The sequence below is a fragment of the Papio anubis genome, chromosome 7, assembly GCF_008728515.1.
Source record: "Papio anubis isolate 15944 chromosome 7, Panubis1.0, whole genome shotgun sequence".
Lineage (NCBI taxonomy): Eukaryota > Metazoa > Chordata > Mammalia > Primates > Cercopithecidae > Papio > Papio anubis.
In genome coordinates this window covers 99,179,044-99,193,750 of record NC_044982.1, presented here as the reverse complement: position 1 = coordinate 99,193,750, position 14,707 = coordinate 99,179,044, and the positions used below count along the sequence as shown (strand labels likewise).

At 43.2% G+C, this 14,707-nt stretch overlaps 1 protein-coding gene across 2 annotated transcripts in view; it reads right to left on the bottom strand.

Moving 5' to 3' along the window:
- Positions 1–14,707, bottom strand: part of AP3S2 (adaptor related protein complex 3 subunit sigma 2) — a 68,860-nt gene that overhangs the window by 15,443 nt on the left and 38,710 nt on the right. The window contains exon 5 of one of the 2 annotated variants that reach the window (XM_021940854.2): positions 3,760–4,664. The exons of the other annotated variant lie outside the window; for it this stretch is intronic. Within the exon in view, the coding sequence (XP_021796546.1) occupies positions 4,530–4,664 (135 nt within the window). The 3' untranslated portion in view covers positions 3,760–4,529. Of the gene's footprint in view, positions 1–3,759; positions 4,665–14,707 lie in introns of those variants that run through there. 2 annotated transcript variants of the gene reach the window in all.

Sequence of the window (14,707 nt, the reverse complement as noted above, 5' to 3'; positions counted from 1 at the left end):
GCAAAATGCATTCAGAAGTGTTTATTAACAGAGTTTAAACAAAAGTGCTACTGATTTTTCAGTACTTGGCAAATCCAATGGTTATTTAACCTAAAAATAATTACAACCAGGATGAGTTTCATCTGACATAAAGATTAGGATAACCCCAATAAACCAACAGGATATCTTGACATAAGGGGAAGACAACAGAAAAAATGCTTCAGGCGATAAATCTGAAATCTTAAAAGGTAAAATGAGGCATAGATACTGATGTTTTCCAAGATCAAGATACATAAATTTATGACCACATTTTAGTGAGTGAAAGTTGGTGTTTTTAGCTCTGTCCTATTTAGATTTTTCTCTTGGAACCCCTGAAAATAGTCAAGAGTAGGAATGAGTACTGTAGTCAAAATGTCAGTTCCTCTAAAGACAATTTAACCTGTTATCGAGTCTCTCCATTCTCCCCCAACACCTCTGGACATCTGTGTCTCTTCATTTTTCTTTTTCTTGAGACATGGTCTCACTCTGTCGCCCAGGATGGAATGCAGTGGCACGATCTCGGCTCATTGCAACCTCCATCTCCCGGATTCAAGCGATCCTATAGCCTCAGCCTCCCCAGTAGTTGGGACTATAGACCACATGCCACATCCGCCTCCCAGGTTCAAGTGATTCTCCTGCCTCAGCCTCCCAAGTAGCTGGGACTACAGGCACGTGCCACCACACCTGGCTAATTTTTTGTCTTTTTTGTAGAGACGGGGTTTCACTGTGTTAGCCAGGATAGTCTCGATCTCCTGACCTCGTGATCCACCCACCTCAGCCTCCCAGGCTGATAGCTTTTTTTTACTAGTTTCATTAATTCCTAAGAAAGGGCTTCAGAAAATAAGTAGGGAAGAGATTGTTGAGAGATGGGAAATGCATCATTTTCTTGTCTATACTTGAAGGCGTGGTGGCTACTAATAAGTCAAAGGGTAACAAGACGCTCTGAGGTGACTCAGCACTGACAGGGGAAGAGAAAATCATCTGAGAGTCATCTTGGCCCACAGTCAGACTCTAGTTCCCATATTATTCATTTTAGAAACAAATGAAAAGGGGAAGAAGATATCTTTATGAGTAGAATTGAGGGCCTGGTACATATGCCTTTTTCTCTCTTACTCGGTACTTTCATTCCAAAGTCCAGTGTTTTATCGGTGTTTTAAGACAAGCAAAGAACTGACTATCCTCATTCCTTTGCACCTCTTTTACCTAAAAACGAACATATGGTAATTAGATTCAATGACTCTTGGCTGGATATCTATGTAGGTGTAACTACAATGAACAACATGAAGCACATTAAGAAGTACCAGGCATACTTGATGTCACTGAAAAGTTGACTTCTAGCTAAGGAGACAAAACAATATGAGTCAAAGAGTTAGACATTAAATCATCATTAAATCATTTTAACAGAAACCTTCAAAAGTATATTACACACTCCCATGACTTCTAAAAAAGAATATTCTAAATGTAATTGGGCTTTTTTGGGGGGGAGTGTTTTTTTTGCAGCTCACTGTTAATATCAAGTAATGAATTGTATTTATTTATTTTTCTTTAGATGGAGTCTCACTCTGTCGCTCAGGCTGGAGTGCAGTGGCACCATCTCGGCTCACTGCAACCTCCACCTCCCAGGTTCAAGCGATTCTCCTGCCTCAGATTCCCAGGCAGTTGGAACGACAGGTGCGTGCCACCACGCCTGGCTAATTTTTTGTATTTTCAGTAGAGACGGGGGTTTCATTGTGTTAGCCAGGATGGTCTCTATCTCCTGACCTAGTGATCTGTATGCCTTGGCCTCCCAAAGTGCTGGGATTACAGGCATGAGCCACTGTGCCCAGCCTATGAATTGTACTTTTTTAAAAAAATTATTTTACTTTAAGTTCTGGGGTACATGTGCAGAATGTGCAGGTTTTTACATAGGTATACACGTGACATGGTGGTTTGCTGCACCCATCAACTGGTCATCTATATTAGGTATTTCTCCTAATGCTATCCTTCTCCTAACCCCCCACCCCCTAACAGGTGCTGGCGTATGATGTTCCCCTCCCTGTGCCCATGTGTTCTCATTGTTCAACTACCATTTATGAGTGAAAATATATGGTGTTTGGTTTTCTGTTCTTGTGTTAGTTTGCTGAGAATGATGGTTTCCAGCTTCATCCATGTCCCTGCAAAGGACAAGAACTCATCCTTTTTTTATGGCTGCATAGTATTTCATGGTGAATTGTATTTTAATGCTAAGATTCCTTCAGGAACTCTCAGGCACATAGAGCTGTCTGGTCCTAAGCAGCTCTGAAGAAAGCAAGCCAAGAAAGCAACTTTGCTTTGTAAAGTTCTGTTTTCCCTTTCACCTGCTCTTAGTGTCTTCTAAATCACTTTTATGAACTTTTTGACCTTCAGACTGGACATTTCCATGGTTTTCTCTAGATGTCTTCTTGTCATAAAATCCCACAAGACATTCAATCCCTAGCCATTGATTTCTTTCTCTCTTTCACTCACATGATCATACATTGTTTCAATGGGCAATGAATGAATCCAGTGGAGCCTCCTCTTACACATCAGATGGAAGTGGCTGGCTGGTTTAGGGGCCACAGAGATTGAAAATATGTTTTAAGCATTACAATCACTCTAAGCACTCTAAGATGCACATGAGCACAGGCACATGAGAACAGAGGCAAAGAAGAGCAGATTCAAATCTTCCATGTCACACTCATTCCAGACACACACTAATTAAGTAGAATTGAGGGCAGATTCGTCCTGTATTTAGAATTTTTCGTTTCCTTTTTGTTTTTGGACAAATGGATAGAGGTGAACAAGTTAAATGTTTCAGTAAGCCCACTGTACCTACCACATAAAAGGTAGTGTGTTAGGTTCAAGGCATTCACTGATTTTTCTTTTTTTTCTTTTTTGAGACAGGGTCTTGCTCTGTCACTATCACTCAAGCTGAAGAGCAGAGGCGTGATCATGGCTTACAGCAGCCTTGACCTCCGAGGCTCAAGTGATCTCACCTCAGCCTCCAGAGTAGCTGGGACCACCGATGTGCATCACCATGCCCAGCTAATTTTTGTATTTTTCGTAGAGACAGGGTTTCACTATGTTGCCCAGGCTGATCTCAAACTCCTGGGCTCAAGCAATCCTTCTGCTTCAACCTCCCAGAGTGCTGGGATTACAGCACCTGGCCGATTTTTCACTAAAAGAATATAATCTCTAACAATGTCTATTTTCAAATAGGCTTAACATCACAGAATGTTAAGAGCTGGAAGAAGGAAATGAAGATAAGATGTGGATCCTGTCCTTAAAGGGGTTAGAATCAAGTAAGAAAGATTAAACATGTAGAGAATTAACTATAATAAAACGAAGTCTGTGATAAATACTATGACCCAAGTACAAAGTGCTATGTTATTTCAGAGAAGGGTGACCTTAAGACTAACTGGCAATTGGAGGAAAAGGCAGCCAGGCAGAGGGAATGGCAAATTACCTAGCAACTCATTAATGATTCTTCATGCTCTACTAATTCATCATCTTTTTTTTTTTTTTTTGAGACAGATTCTCGCTCTGTCGTCCAGGCTGGATTGTAGTGGTGCGATCTCAGTTCACTGCAACCTCCGCCTCCCGGGTTCAAGCAATTCTCCTGCCTCAGCCTCCTGAGTAACTAGGATTACAGGCATGTGCCACTGCGCCTGGCTAATTTTTCTATTTTTAGTAAAGATGGGGTTTCTCTATGTTGGCCAGGCTGATTTCGAACTCCTAAACTTGTGATCTGCCCAACTTGGCCTCCCAAAGTGCTGGGATGACAGGCATGAGCCACCACACCTAGCTCATCTTCTTTTATAATTAATAAAAGGATCACTCACTCACTGGCTTCATGTTTTATGCTCTTTGAGTATACACAGTTGACTACAGTAAAGTATACTCACTACATATTATTACTTCCTTTTTAAAAAAACGAATTCCTATTATGAGTCAGGGTTCTCTGTGAAATCATTTTTTTTTAATGTTCTAGCAGGACTTTTTCTTTCTAGCCCAGTGTTTCATCCTCCTTTGGCTACTACCTGTTTGCACTGCTGATCCCAAACGCCAAGCACAGTGCTAAGTATAGAAAAAGATCCAAACCTTGTCCTTTTGAATTTTATCCTTCGTTGGTTGCTTATCTGCTAACAAAACATGACACAAACACATTTCCCCATATTTAGGATGTCAAAGGAGGCAGGAACATTACAGGCAGCAGTGCAGAGTGTAGAGGGAGCAGGTCCAGAATCAGAGTCCAGGATCTGAATCTGGCTCTATCACTTACCAGCTGTCTGACCTTAGAGAAACTGAGGCTTCCTACCAATAAACCTCAGTTTCTTCATCTGTAAAATGGGGAGAACCAGAGTTCTTGGCTGCCAGGCTTATTCTAAAGATTAAAAAAGATGATGTAGGAAATAAATGAGACACTATATATAAAGCACTTGGCTATCTATTATGTGCCTGGTTCTTAGTAAGTACTTGATGGATGTTGGTTAATTTGGTAGTTATAATCAAAGTCATCTTGACCAACCTCTTTCCCAGTGCAGGATTCTGTTCTTTGGCTCCTGCAACAGTATAGATCCTTCACTCTGGTGACAGATCCTTCGCCTCCATGAAGAGAGCTCACTACTGTTTCCAAGCTGCTCAGTGGGCTGTTGAGCAGCAACAACTGTCAGAGAGTTTTTAACTGTACTGAGCTACAACAAACATCAAATAATTTCCACCCCCAATCCTACCTGTGTCCTCTGGAGCAACAGAGAATAAGTCCCTGCTCTCTACCCTGAGATTCTATCACTCTGCCTAAGGCAACCACATAGGCAGGCAGATAAGTGAAGCACAATTTGGCCATCCAAAAAAAAAAAAAAAAAAAAAAAGTTCAAATGCCACGCCTAGATCTCACAAACCTGTTTCTAAGGAGACTATCTCCATCCCCACAGTTCCCTGCTCCTTCTAAATCGCTGCCCATGGAATAGCCCTGCGCCCCACTCTACCCGCTCGCCCTTTACATGCTGGATCAAAGACTTCCAAAGTTGTAACATCCCTAAACACAAGTTACAAAAATAGTTCATATCACTGGAGCGTAAAGTTCAAAGCAAGAGGTAAGGCTAGAGAGGCAGGCTGGGCATGCTCACGGAGGTCTTTGTACATGAGAAGGGGCTATGGCTTCACCCTTTTGGCAGTGGTCCCCAACTTTAAAAAAATATCATGAAAATTCACTAAATAACATACTTCCCTCAATCACTTAGTGTCACTGAACTATCATAAGGTTCTGAGGAAGGTGGTGGAGGGAGTGAGACATATCCTCCCTCCCTCACCTCAAGAATGTCCGCTGCACGGTTAGGGAATTTATACATCAACCAGAGTTAGTAAAAATACATTTTTAAATATATATGCTCGGCCCCGGTAGCGGTGGCTCAAACCTGTAATCCCAGCACTTTGGGAGGCCGAGACAGGTGGGATCCGAGGTCAGGAGATCAAGACCATCCTGGAGAACACAGTGAAACCAGTCTCTACTAAAAATACACACAAAAACAAGCTGGGGCCGGGGTGGTGAGGAGCCTGTAGTCCCAACTACTCAGGAGGAGCTGAGGCAGGAGAATGCGTAAACCAGGCCGGGCTTGCAGTGAGCTGAGATCCGGCCCTGCACTCCAGCCTAGGCGACAAGCTGAGACTCAAGATCTCAAAAAAAAAAAAATTTTTATATATATATATATATATATATATAAAATTAGGAACGTGTGTAAAGGATAGTTTTAAGGCACAATATAGGAGGCAGAGAGACTAGTAGGAAAAAGTAAAAATAAAGACAAATTCACCATTTATTCAACTAAGAAATTATTCACTAACTCCAATCCTCAAGTAATTGAATGGTAGATATTACTGTATTATATCAAATCTAAGACTTCACTGATTGTAAAACATACCATTTTATGTGCTACTAAAAAAGAAAAATGACATACCATTGATTATAAGAAAAATCTTGATTTGATGTTAAAATTATAAATGGTACTCAAAAAGTGAGTCTAAGAATCAATGAAATGTGATATCATCCCTGTTTTACAACTGAAGAAAATTGAGGCACAAAGAGGTCTTTAAGAGGGTTGCATAAATTACACAGTTAGAATCTGGTAGAGTCAGAAGCCCACAAAAGCACTTCATGCAGAATCCCACTTGAGGAACATAGGGTTCCTAGTTCCTCCTGAGTGCACCTAGAGGTTATCTCCCAAGGGAGCAAAGGCAAAGTGAAAAGTGAGCCCACCCTGAAACTAGCCAGTATGCACAAGTCATAACCTTCAGAGGCAAGGTCTAATTAGAATTTGGTTTTAAAAAATGGGCCTTGGCTGGGTGCAATGGCTCACACCTGTAATTCCAGCACTTTGGGAGGCCGAGGCAGGTGGATCACTTGAGGTTACGAGTTCGAGACCAGGTTGGCCAACATGGCGAAACCCTGTCTCTACTAAAAAGCACAAAAATGAGGGCCAGGCGCAGTGGCTCACGCCTGTAATCCCAGCACTTTGGGAGGCCGAGGTGGGCAGATCACGAGGTCAGGAGTTCAAGACCAGCCTGGCCAAGATGGTGCAACCCTGTCTCTACTAAAAAAAACACAAAAAATTAGCCGGGCATGGTGGTGTGCACCTGTAATCCCAGCTACTCAGAAGGCTGAGGCAGGAGAATTACTTGAACCTAGGAGGCAGAGGTTGCAGTGAGCCGAGATTGCACCACCGCACTCCAGCCTGGATGACAGAGTGAGACTCCGTCCCCAAAAAAAAAAAATTAGCCGGGCGTGATGGTGCGTACCTGTAGTCCCAGCTACTCAGGAGGCTGAGGCATGAGAATTGCTTAAACCCAGGAGGCAGAGGTTACAGTGAGCCAAGATTGAGCCACTGCACTCCAGCCCGGGGAACGGAGCCAGATTCTGTCGCAAAATTAAAAAAAAAAAAAAAAAAAAAAAAGGCGGGGGGGTGGCCTCTAGCTGTGCTATTCAGATAATATACCTGAAAAGTATGCCTTGAAAATAAAAAAACAGGCTGGATAAGATGGCTCATGCCTGTAATCCCAACACTTTGGGAAGCTGAGATGGGCGGATCACTTGAGCCCAGGAATCCAAGACCAGCCTGGGCAACATGGAGAAACCTCATTTCTACAAAAAATAAAAAAAAATTACCCAGGCATGGTAGTGCACGCCTGTAGTCCCAGCTATTTGGAAGGCTGAAGTGGAAGGCGCTCGGAAGCAGAGATTGCAATGAGCTGAGATCGTGCCATTGCATTATAGCCTGGGCAATAGACCAAGACTCTGTCTCAAAAACAAAACAAAGAAAAGGCCAGGCGCGGTGGCTCATGTCTGTAATCCTTGCACTTTGGGAGGCCAAGGTGGGCGGATCACCTGAGGTCAGGAGTTTGAGACCAGCCTGGACAACATGGTGAAACCCTGTCTCTACTAAAAATACAAAAATTAGCTGGAAATCACTTGAACCCGGGAGGCGGAGGTTGCAGTGAGCCAAGATTGTGCCAATGTACTCCAGCCTGGGCAACAGAGTGAGACTCTGTCTAAAAAAAAAAAAGAAAAAGAAACTCACAAAATTGGGACACATATCTATTTCACTTCAACTAATCAATTCTGACTGTCCTGTACTGTTTGGATAACCAACAAAGTATTATACACTGACACTATTCCAAAGGAGTTTACAATCTACTAGAAACAATTAGAATTAAAAACATGAGAGCATGAGCAAGAAGACAAACAGTTTGGAGAACTACAATACTGAATTTCAGAGAAAGCTTCATCAAAGGTAAAAACTGGGCTGGGGCTGGGCACGGTGGCTCATGCCTGTAATCCCAGCACTTTGGAAGGCCGAGGCAGGAGGATTGTTTGAGTTCAGGAGTTCAAGACCACTCTGGCCAACACAGCCAGACCTGTCCCTTTTTTCTTTTCATTTTTTTTTTTTTTTGAGACGAAGTCTCGCTCTTGTCGCCCATGCTGGAGTGCAATGCGCAATCTCGGCTCATTGCAACCTCCGCCTCCTGGGTTCAAGCAATTCTCCTGCCTTAGCCTCCCAAGTAGCTGGGATTATAGGCACCTGCCACTATGGCCGGCTAATTTTGGTATTTTTAGTAGAGATGATGGGGTTTCACCATGTTGGACAGGCTGGTCTTCAACTCCTGATCTCAGGTGATCTGCCCGCCTTGGTCTCCCCCAAAGCGCTGGGATTACAGGTATGAGCCACTGCGCCCAGCCTTTTTTTTTGAGACAGGGTCTTGCTTTGTCACCTAGGCTGGAGTGCAGTGACACAATCATGGCTCAACGCAGTCTCAACCTCCCAGGCTCAAACGATCCCCCCACCTCAGCCTCTGCAGTAACTGGGACTACAGACATGCATCACCATGCCTGGCTAATATTTTTACTTTTTTGTAGACATGGGGGGTCTCACTATGTTGCCCAGGCTTGTTGTCTCCAACTCCAGGGCTCAAGTGATCCTCCCGCCTCAGCCTTTCAAAGTGCTGGGATTACAGGCATGAACCACTGCACCTGGCTTAAAGAACTCTTTAAATTACTTTTTCCAGAATTGTAATTCAGGATTTTGATTTTTCTGGATTGTGATTTTCAGGACATTAGACTTTAGGAATTTTGATCTTTCCAGATTTCAATATTTGGGATTGTTCCTTTCAGGATTATTATCGGCTTCCCTCTTACTTCTCTCACTTCCTTCCAGTTTCTATTCAAATGCTATCTTATCAAACATTTCTCTGACTATCCTATATAAATTATCAAGCCACATCTACCCATCCCCTACCCTGCTGTATCTTCTCCCCTGCACTTATCACCACCTATGTTTTATTTTGTCTCCCCTGTTAGAGGTAAGATTCATGAAGACAGGAATGTTTTATTAACTGTTTCCCCAGAACATGGGTGGATATATGAATTCCCGCCTAGAACAGTGGGTGAATATATGAATTCTACAGGAATTAATTAACAAATGTGTGCCAACTATTGTGCTAAAAATGGAAAATACAGTAGTGAACAAGACAATCTGATCCCTACTTTCTTAATACTATCTGGTAGGGGAAATAAACAAACAAAATAATGAAATACTTTGTGTAGGCACAGTTCTAAGTACTTTACATATTTTTAATAGTCACAGCTACCACATAAGCAAGATGCTATCACACACAAGTTTCTTTTTTTTTTTTTTTTGACACAGGGTCTGGCTTTGTTGCTCAGGTTAGAACGCAGTGGCACGATCTCAGCTCACTGCAGCCTTGACCTCCCAGGTTCAAGCCATCCTCCCATCTCAGTTGTCTGAGTAGTTGGGACTACAGGTATGTGCCATCATTCCCAGCTAATTTTGGTGTTTTTTGTAGAGATGGGGTTTTGTAATGTTGCCCAGGTTGGTCTCCAGCTCCTCAGCTCAAGTGATCCGCCTGCCCTGGCCTCCCAAAGTGGTTGGATTACAGATGTGAGCCACTGCGCTCAGCCTCACACAAAAGCTTCTTAGGCACAAGTCATTTGGCTCTTATGTGGCAAAGTCAAGATTTAAGCTCAGACACACAGGTTCTGGAGTTTGTGCCCTTATCCATGCAAACAGGAGAAAACAACACCCTGTGTCAGATGCAGTGGCAAAATTAGTCAAAGGTGCTGGGCAAACAAGACAAGTATATCTATTTCAGTCTATGGGCAGGAGGGGAGTGCCAGGAAAGGCATTTTGAGGGCTGACTTTTTCAAAGGGTGAGTCAGAATTGTCAGTGTGGGTCAGACATGGTGGTTCACACCTATAATCCCAGCACTTTGGGAGGCCAAGGCGGGTAGATCGCCTGAGGTCAGGAGTTCAAGACCAGCCTGGCCAACGTGGTGAAACCCAGTCTCTACTAAAAATACAAAAATTAGTTGGGTGCGGTGGCATGTGCCTGTAATCCCAGCCAATCAGGAAGCTGAGGCAGGAGAATCACTTGCAGCCAGGAGGCGGAGGTTGCAGTGAGCCGAGATCGTGCCACTGAACTCCAGCCTGGGCGACACAGTAAGACTCTGTTTCAAAAGAAAAAAAAAGAAAAAAAAAAAAAAGAAAAGAAAAGGCGAGGCATGGTGGCTCACGCCTGTAATCCCAGCACTTTGGGAGGCCGAGGCAGGTGGATCAGGAGGTGAGGAGATCAAGACCATCCTGGCTAACATGGTGAAACCCGGTCTCTACTAAAAATACAAAAAATTAGCTGGATGTGGTGGCATGCACCCATAGCCCCAGCTACTCGGGGGGCTGAGGCAGGAGAATCGCTTGAACTCGGGAGGCAGAGGTTGCAGTGAGCCAAGATCATGCCACTGCACTCCAGCCTGGCAACAGAGTGAGACTCCTTCTCAAAAAAAAGCCAGACGCTATAGCTCATGCCTGTAATCCCAGCACTTTGGGAGACTGAGGCGGGCGGATCATGAGGTCGGGAGATTGAGACCATCCTGGCTAACACAATAAAACCCTGTCTCTACTAAAAATACAAAAAATTAGGCGGGCGTGGTGGCATGCACCTGTAATCTCAGCTACCTGGGAGGTTGAGGCAGGAGAATCGCTTCAATCTGGGAGGTGGAGGTTGTGGTGAGCCGAGATCGAGCCACTGCACTCCGGTCTGGGCGACAGAGCAAGACTCTGTCTCAAAAACAAAAAACAAAAAAAACTGTCAGTGTGAAGATGCAGGAGCTGGAGGTTCTGCTTTGGACATACCATGTTTAAAGTAGAGTCAGTTTGGACAGCAACTGAGGAGTCACCAACAGACAGATAAATGAAGTCATGGGATTGTGAGAGATTTCCTAAGAAGATAATGTCTCAAAGAAAAGAGAAGAATGGCTATTTAAGAGGTAAGAAGCCCAGTGGGCCAGAGAGAGTCGCCAGAAAGGTAGAAAAAAAAAAAATACCAGTAAATGTGTATCATAAAACTAAGAACAAAGACTATTTTAAAAATAAGGAAGTGTCAAAATTGCTTGGTGAAGGGCACTGGAAAGTGTCCATCAGATTTAGCAATACAGAGGACAAGGTTCTCAACTGGATCACTGTCTACTTCAAACTTCATGATCTCTTATACATACTCCGTATTCTAACCCCATGCTCTTGATCTAGGAAAGTACTGCTCCCATTCAGAAGGCATTTGGAAATGTATCAGGTAGGCACCCTACCAGCATTTAGTAGAAGGGGCTAAGGACACTAAATACCAGCAATTCAAAGAAAAATTGCACTGCCCAAAATGTAAACAGTGCCTCCTCTGGCAGACCCTTGGTCTGGCTGGAGCTTATGCATAGTTCCAAATCTCCCATAGCCCCCAGCCTTTGTTCCTATTGTCTTGACTCTTAGACTTCTGGTTTTGAAAACAAAAAATCAATAAATTCTATAAATTTTTATATCTATCTATATCTATCACATTATTTATGCTTTAAAATTCTCAAATTCTGTGGTTTAGTGGAAAGAACATGGGTTTTAAAGTTTCAGGCACTTTAGCCTGAGTTTCAGCTTCCTCATCTGTTACACAGGAATGCTACCATCTACTTTATAGAAGATTACTGAGAATAAAGTACCTAGCACAATGCCTGGTACTTGGCAGCTGCCCAGTTAACATTAACTTCCCTTCCTATGACTACTCCTCCCTTGATAATTTCTTTTTTCTTCTTCGTCTTCTTTTTTTTTTTATTATTATTATTTGTGACAGAGTTTCACTCTTGTTGCTCAGGCTAAAGTGCAATGGCGAGATCTCGGCTCACTACAACCTCTGCCCTCTGGGTTCAAGCGATTCTCCTGCCTCACCCTCCTGAATAGCTGGGATTACAGGTGCCCACCACCACACCTGGCTAATTTTTATATTTTTAGTAGAGATAGGGTTTCACCATGTTGTCCAGGCTGCTTTCAAACTCCTGACCTCAGGTGGTCCACCTGCCTTGGCCTCTCAAAGTGTTGGGATTAGAGGCGTGAGTCACACCTGGCCTGATAATTTCCTACTCAGGAATTTATACAGTCTTCATTGCTCTTCTCACTTGGCATTGATCTTCTACCCCAAATTGCCAGTGTTTTTTCCCCCAGCTATCTGGCTTAAGGCATACCTGCGGTGCCAGGCCAGCCTTGCCTATGTTGTTACACACTCGGCACAGCTCAAGAGCTGTACACTGCACTCAGTCAGGAGGCTGCCTGCCATGCTTCTGTATCTAGGGCCACAGATGCTCAGTTGAAAGCTGCAGATGGGTTACCATCTACTCTGCTAGTCTGTTTCAGAGCCCAGCCTCAGAGACAGCTATTACTTCAAAGTCCTATTCTTTGTTCTCTACTTTTGATCAAATATCATTAAATGAAAGAGCTTATGATTAGGTACTGTATTATTCTGTATAAATAATTTATATGCAATTTAGTGTTACAAAATGCAACCTGCAGATATATACATATTTGACTAAGACATGCTTACGATCACTTCTATGAAAAGCAGTACAGGATGAGAACTCCCTAATATGAACATCATGCCCACTGAAAAATTACACTCAACTTACGGAATGTTTTCCAAAAATATGCCGTTGACTCCAAGACCAAAGGATGTCTCTGTATGATCCATCTATTTACTTCAACTATAAGCTCCTGGTTTTGTTTTGTTTTGTTTTTGAGACAGCCTCACTCTCTCACCCAGGCTGGAGTGCAGTGGTGCAATCTGGGCTCACTGCAACCTCCGCCTCCTGGGTTCAAGCAATTCTTATGCCTCAGCCTCCTAAATAGCTGGGATTACAGGCATGCGTCACCATGTTTGGCTAATTTTTGTATTTTTAGTAGAGACGGGGTTTCACCATGTTGGTCAGTCTGGTCTTGAACTCCTGACCTCAAGTGACCCATCCATCTCGGCTTCCCAAAGTGCTGGGATTACAGGTGTGAGCCACCACGCCTAGCTTATGAGCTTCTTACAGGTAGAAAATTTGACTTTTATATCTTTGTATCTCTATATTTAGCACACTGTCTTTTTCCTAGTGAATGCTTCATAAATGGTTGCTGTTTGGTAATCAGAGAAAAGACAAAAACACTCTCAACAGACATCGGTACTTCATCAACGTCAGAGAGCCAAGGTAAAGATGAATGATTTGCAGAAAGCCTCTAAGGAAGCAGACACTTGCCTCCCACATATAAAAGCCACTTATTCTGTTAAGAAATTTTATTTTAAGTCACCTTAAATTCATTTGGGAAGTACAGAAGATATAAATACCAAATAATCAGTTAGAGAAATTGAAAAGCTGCTATGTGGAATACCTTTCCTAAGATTCAACCATATTTCCTTCTTATTAGAGCACTCCTCTATTTTTCTGTAACTATAATAATTTCTAGCTTCCCTTCTACAAAGTGATAATAAATCAAATGTCAGCTTTTCCTCTAAGAAAATACATAGAAAAACCGTGGTCATCATTGGTAATATTCAACTAGTTCAGGTTCTCCTCTCTCTTGGGCACATAATAGTATCACTTCCCAGTCCCTTGGGTGGGAGCATGTTACTTACTTTGATCGCTGAAATGTGAGTGTAGGCCGGGCGCGGTGGCTCAAGCCTGTAATCCCAGCACTTTGGGAGGCCGAGACGGGTGGATCACGAGGTCAGGAGATCGAGACCATCCTGGCTAACACGGTGAAACCCCATCTCTACTAAAAAATACAAAAAACTAGCCAGGCGAGGTAGAAGCGGGAGCCAGTAGTCCCAGCTACTCGAGGCTGAGGCAGGAGAATGGCGTAAAACCCGGGGAGGTGGAGCTTGCAGTGAGCTGAACTGCCACTGCACCTCAGGCTCATGACAGAGCAAGACTCTGTCTCAAAAAAAAAAAAAAAAGAAAAAAAAAGAAATGTGAGTGTACAGGGATGTGTCACTTCAAGAGCTGGCACACACACTGCCCAGGTAGAAGCATATGTTGAGGAGATTTCCATTAGCCTGGACCTCAGAGGAATTACAGTGAGCAGAGACACCACGATGGCCACACAGCACAAGTGAAAAATAATCCTCGTTGTCATAAGTCATCGGGATTTTGGGGTAATGCATTACCTAGCCTACCTTGATTGATACAAAAACCAAGCCTGGAAAAGGGTTCTCAGTTAGGAATCAAGAAATTCTGCTTTGCCGGGTGCAGCGGCTCACACCTGTAATCCCAGCACTTTGGGAGGCAGAGGCAGGCAGATCACCTGAGGTTGGGAGTTTGAGACCAGCCTGACCAACATAGAGAAACTCCATCTCTACTAAAAAAAATACAAAACTAGCCGGGCTTGGTGGCGCATCCCTATAATCCCAGCTACTCGGGAGGCTAAGGCAGGAAAATTGCTGCCTCCACCCAGGAGGTGGAGGTTGCGGTGAGCCAAGATCACGCCACTGCACTCCAGCCTGGGTAACAAGAGTAAAACTCCGTTTCAAAACAAACAAACAAAAAAATTCTGCTTTTATCATAGAGTAGGCCAATCCTCTTCTGCAATATAAGGAATAATAGCAAGAACAGTAGAATTGAATCTCAATTCCAGCCTTTCAGGGTGCCTGTAAATCAGCAACCAAAGCAAAATACAATTTGTTTTATCTGCAACATATCCAAGTAATACCATGGGTAATAAGCTTTGCTTACTGACTACAACCTTGACAAACACTAGGTTTTACTGAAAAAGGCTAGATATCAAAGGGATATCTCTAAAGGTCAAATTGTGTTGTTTTGTGTACACTGTTATTCCACTAA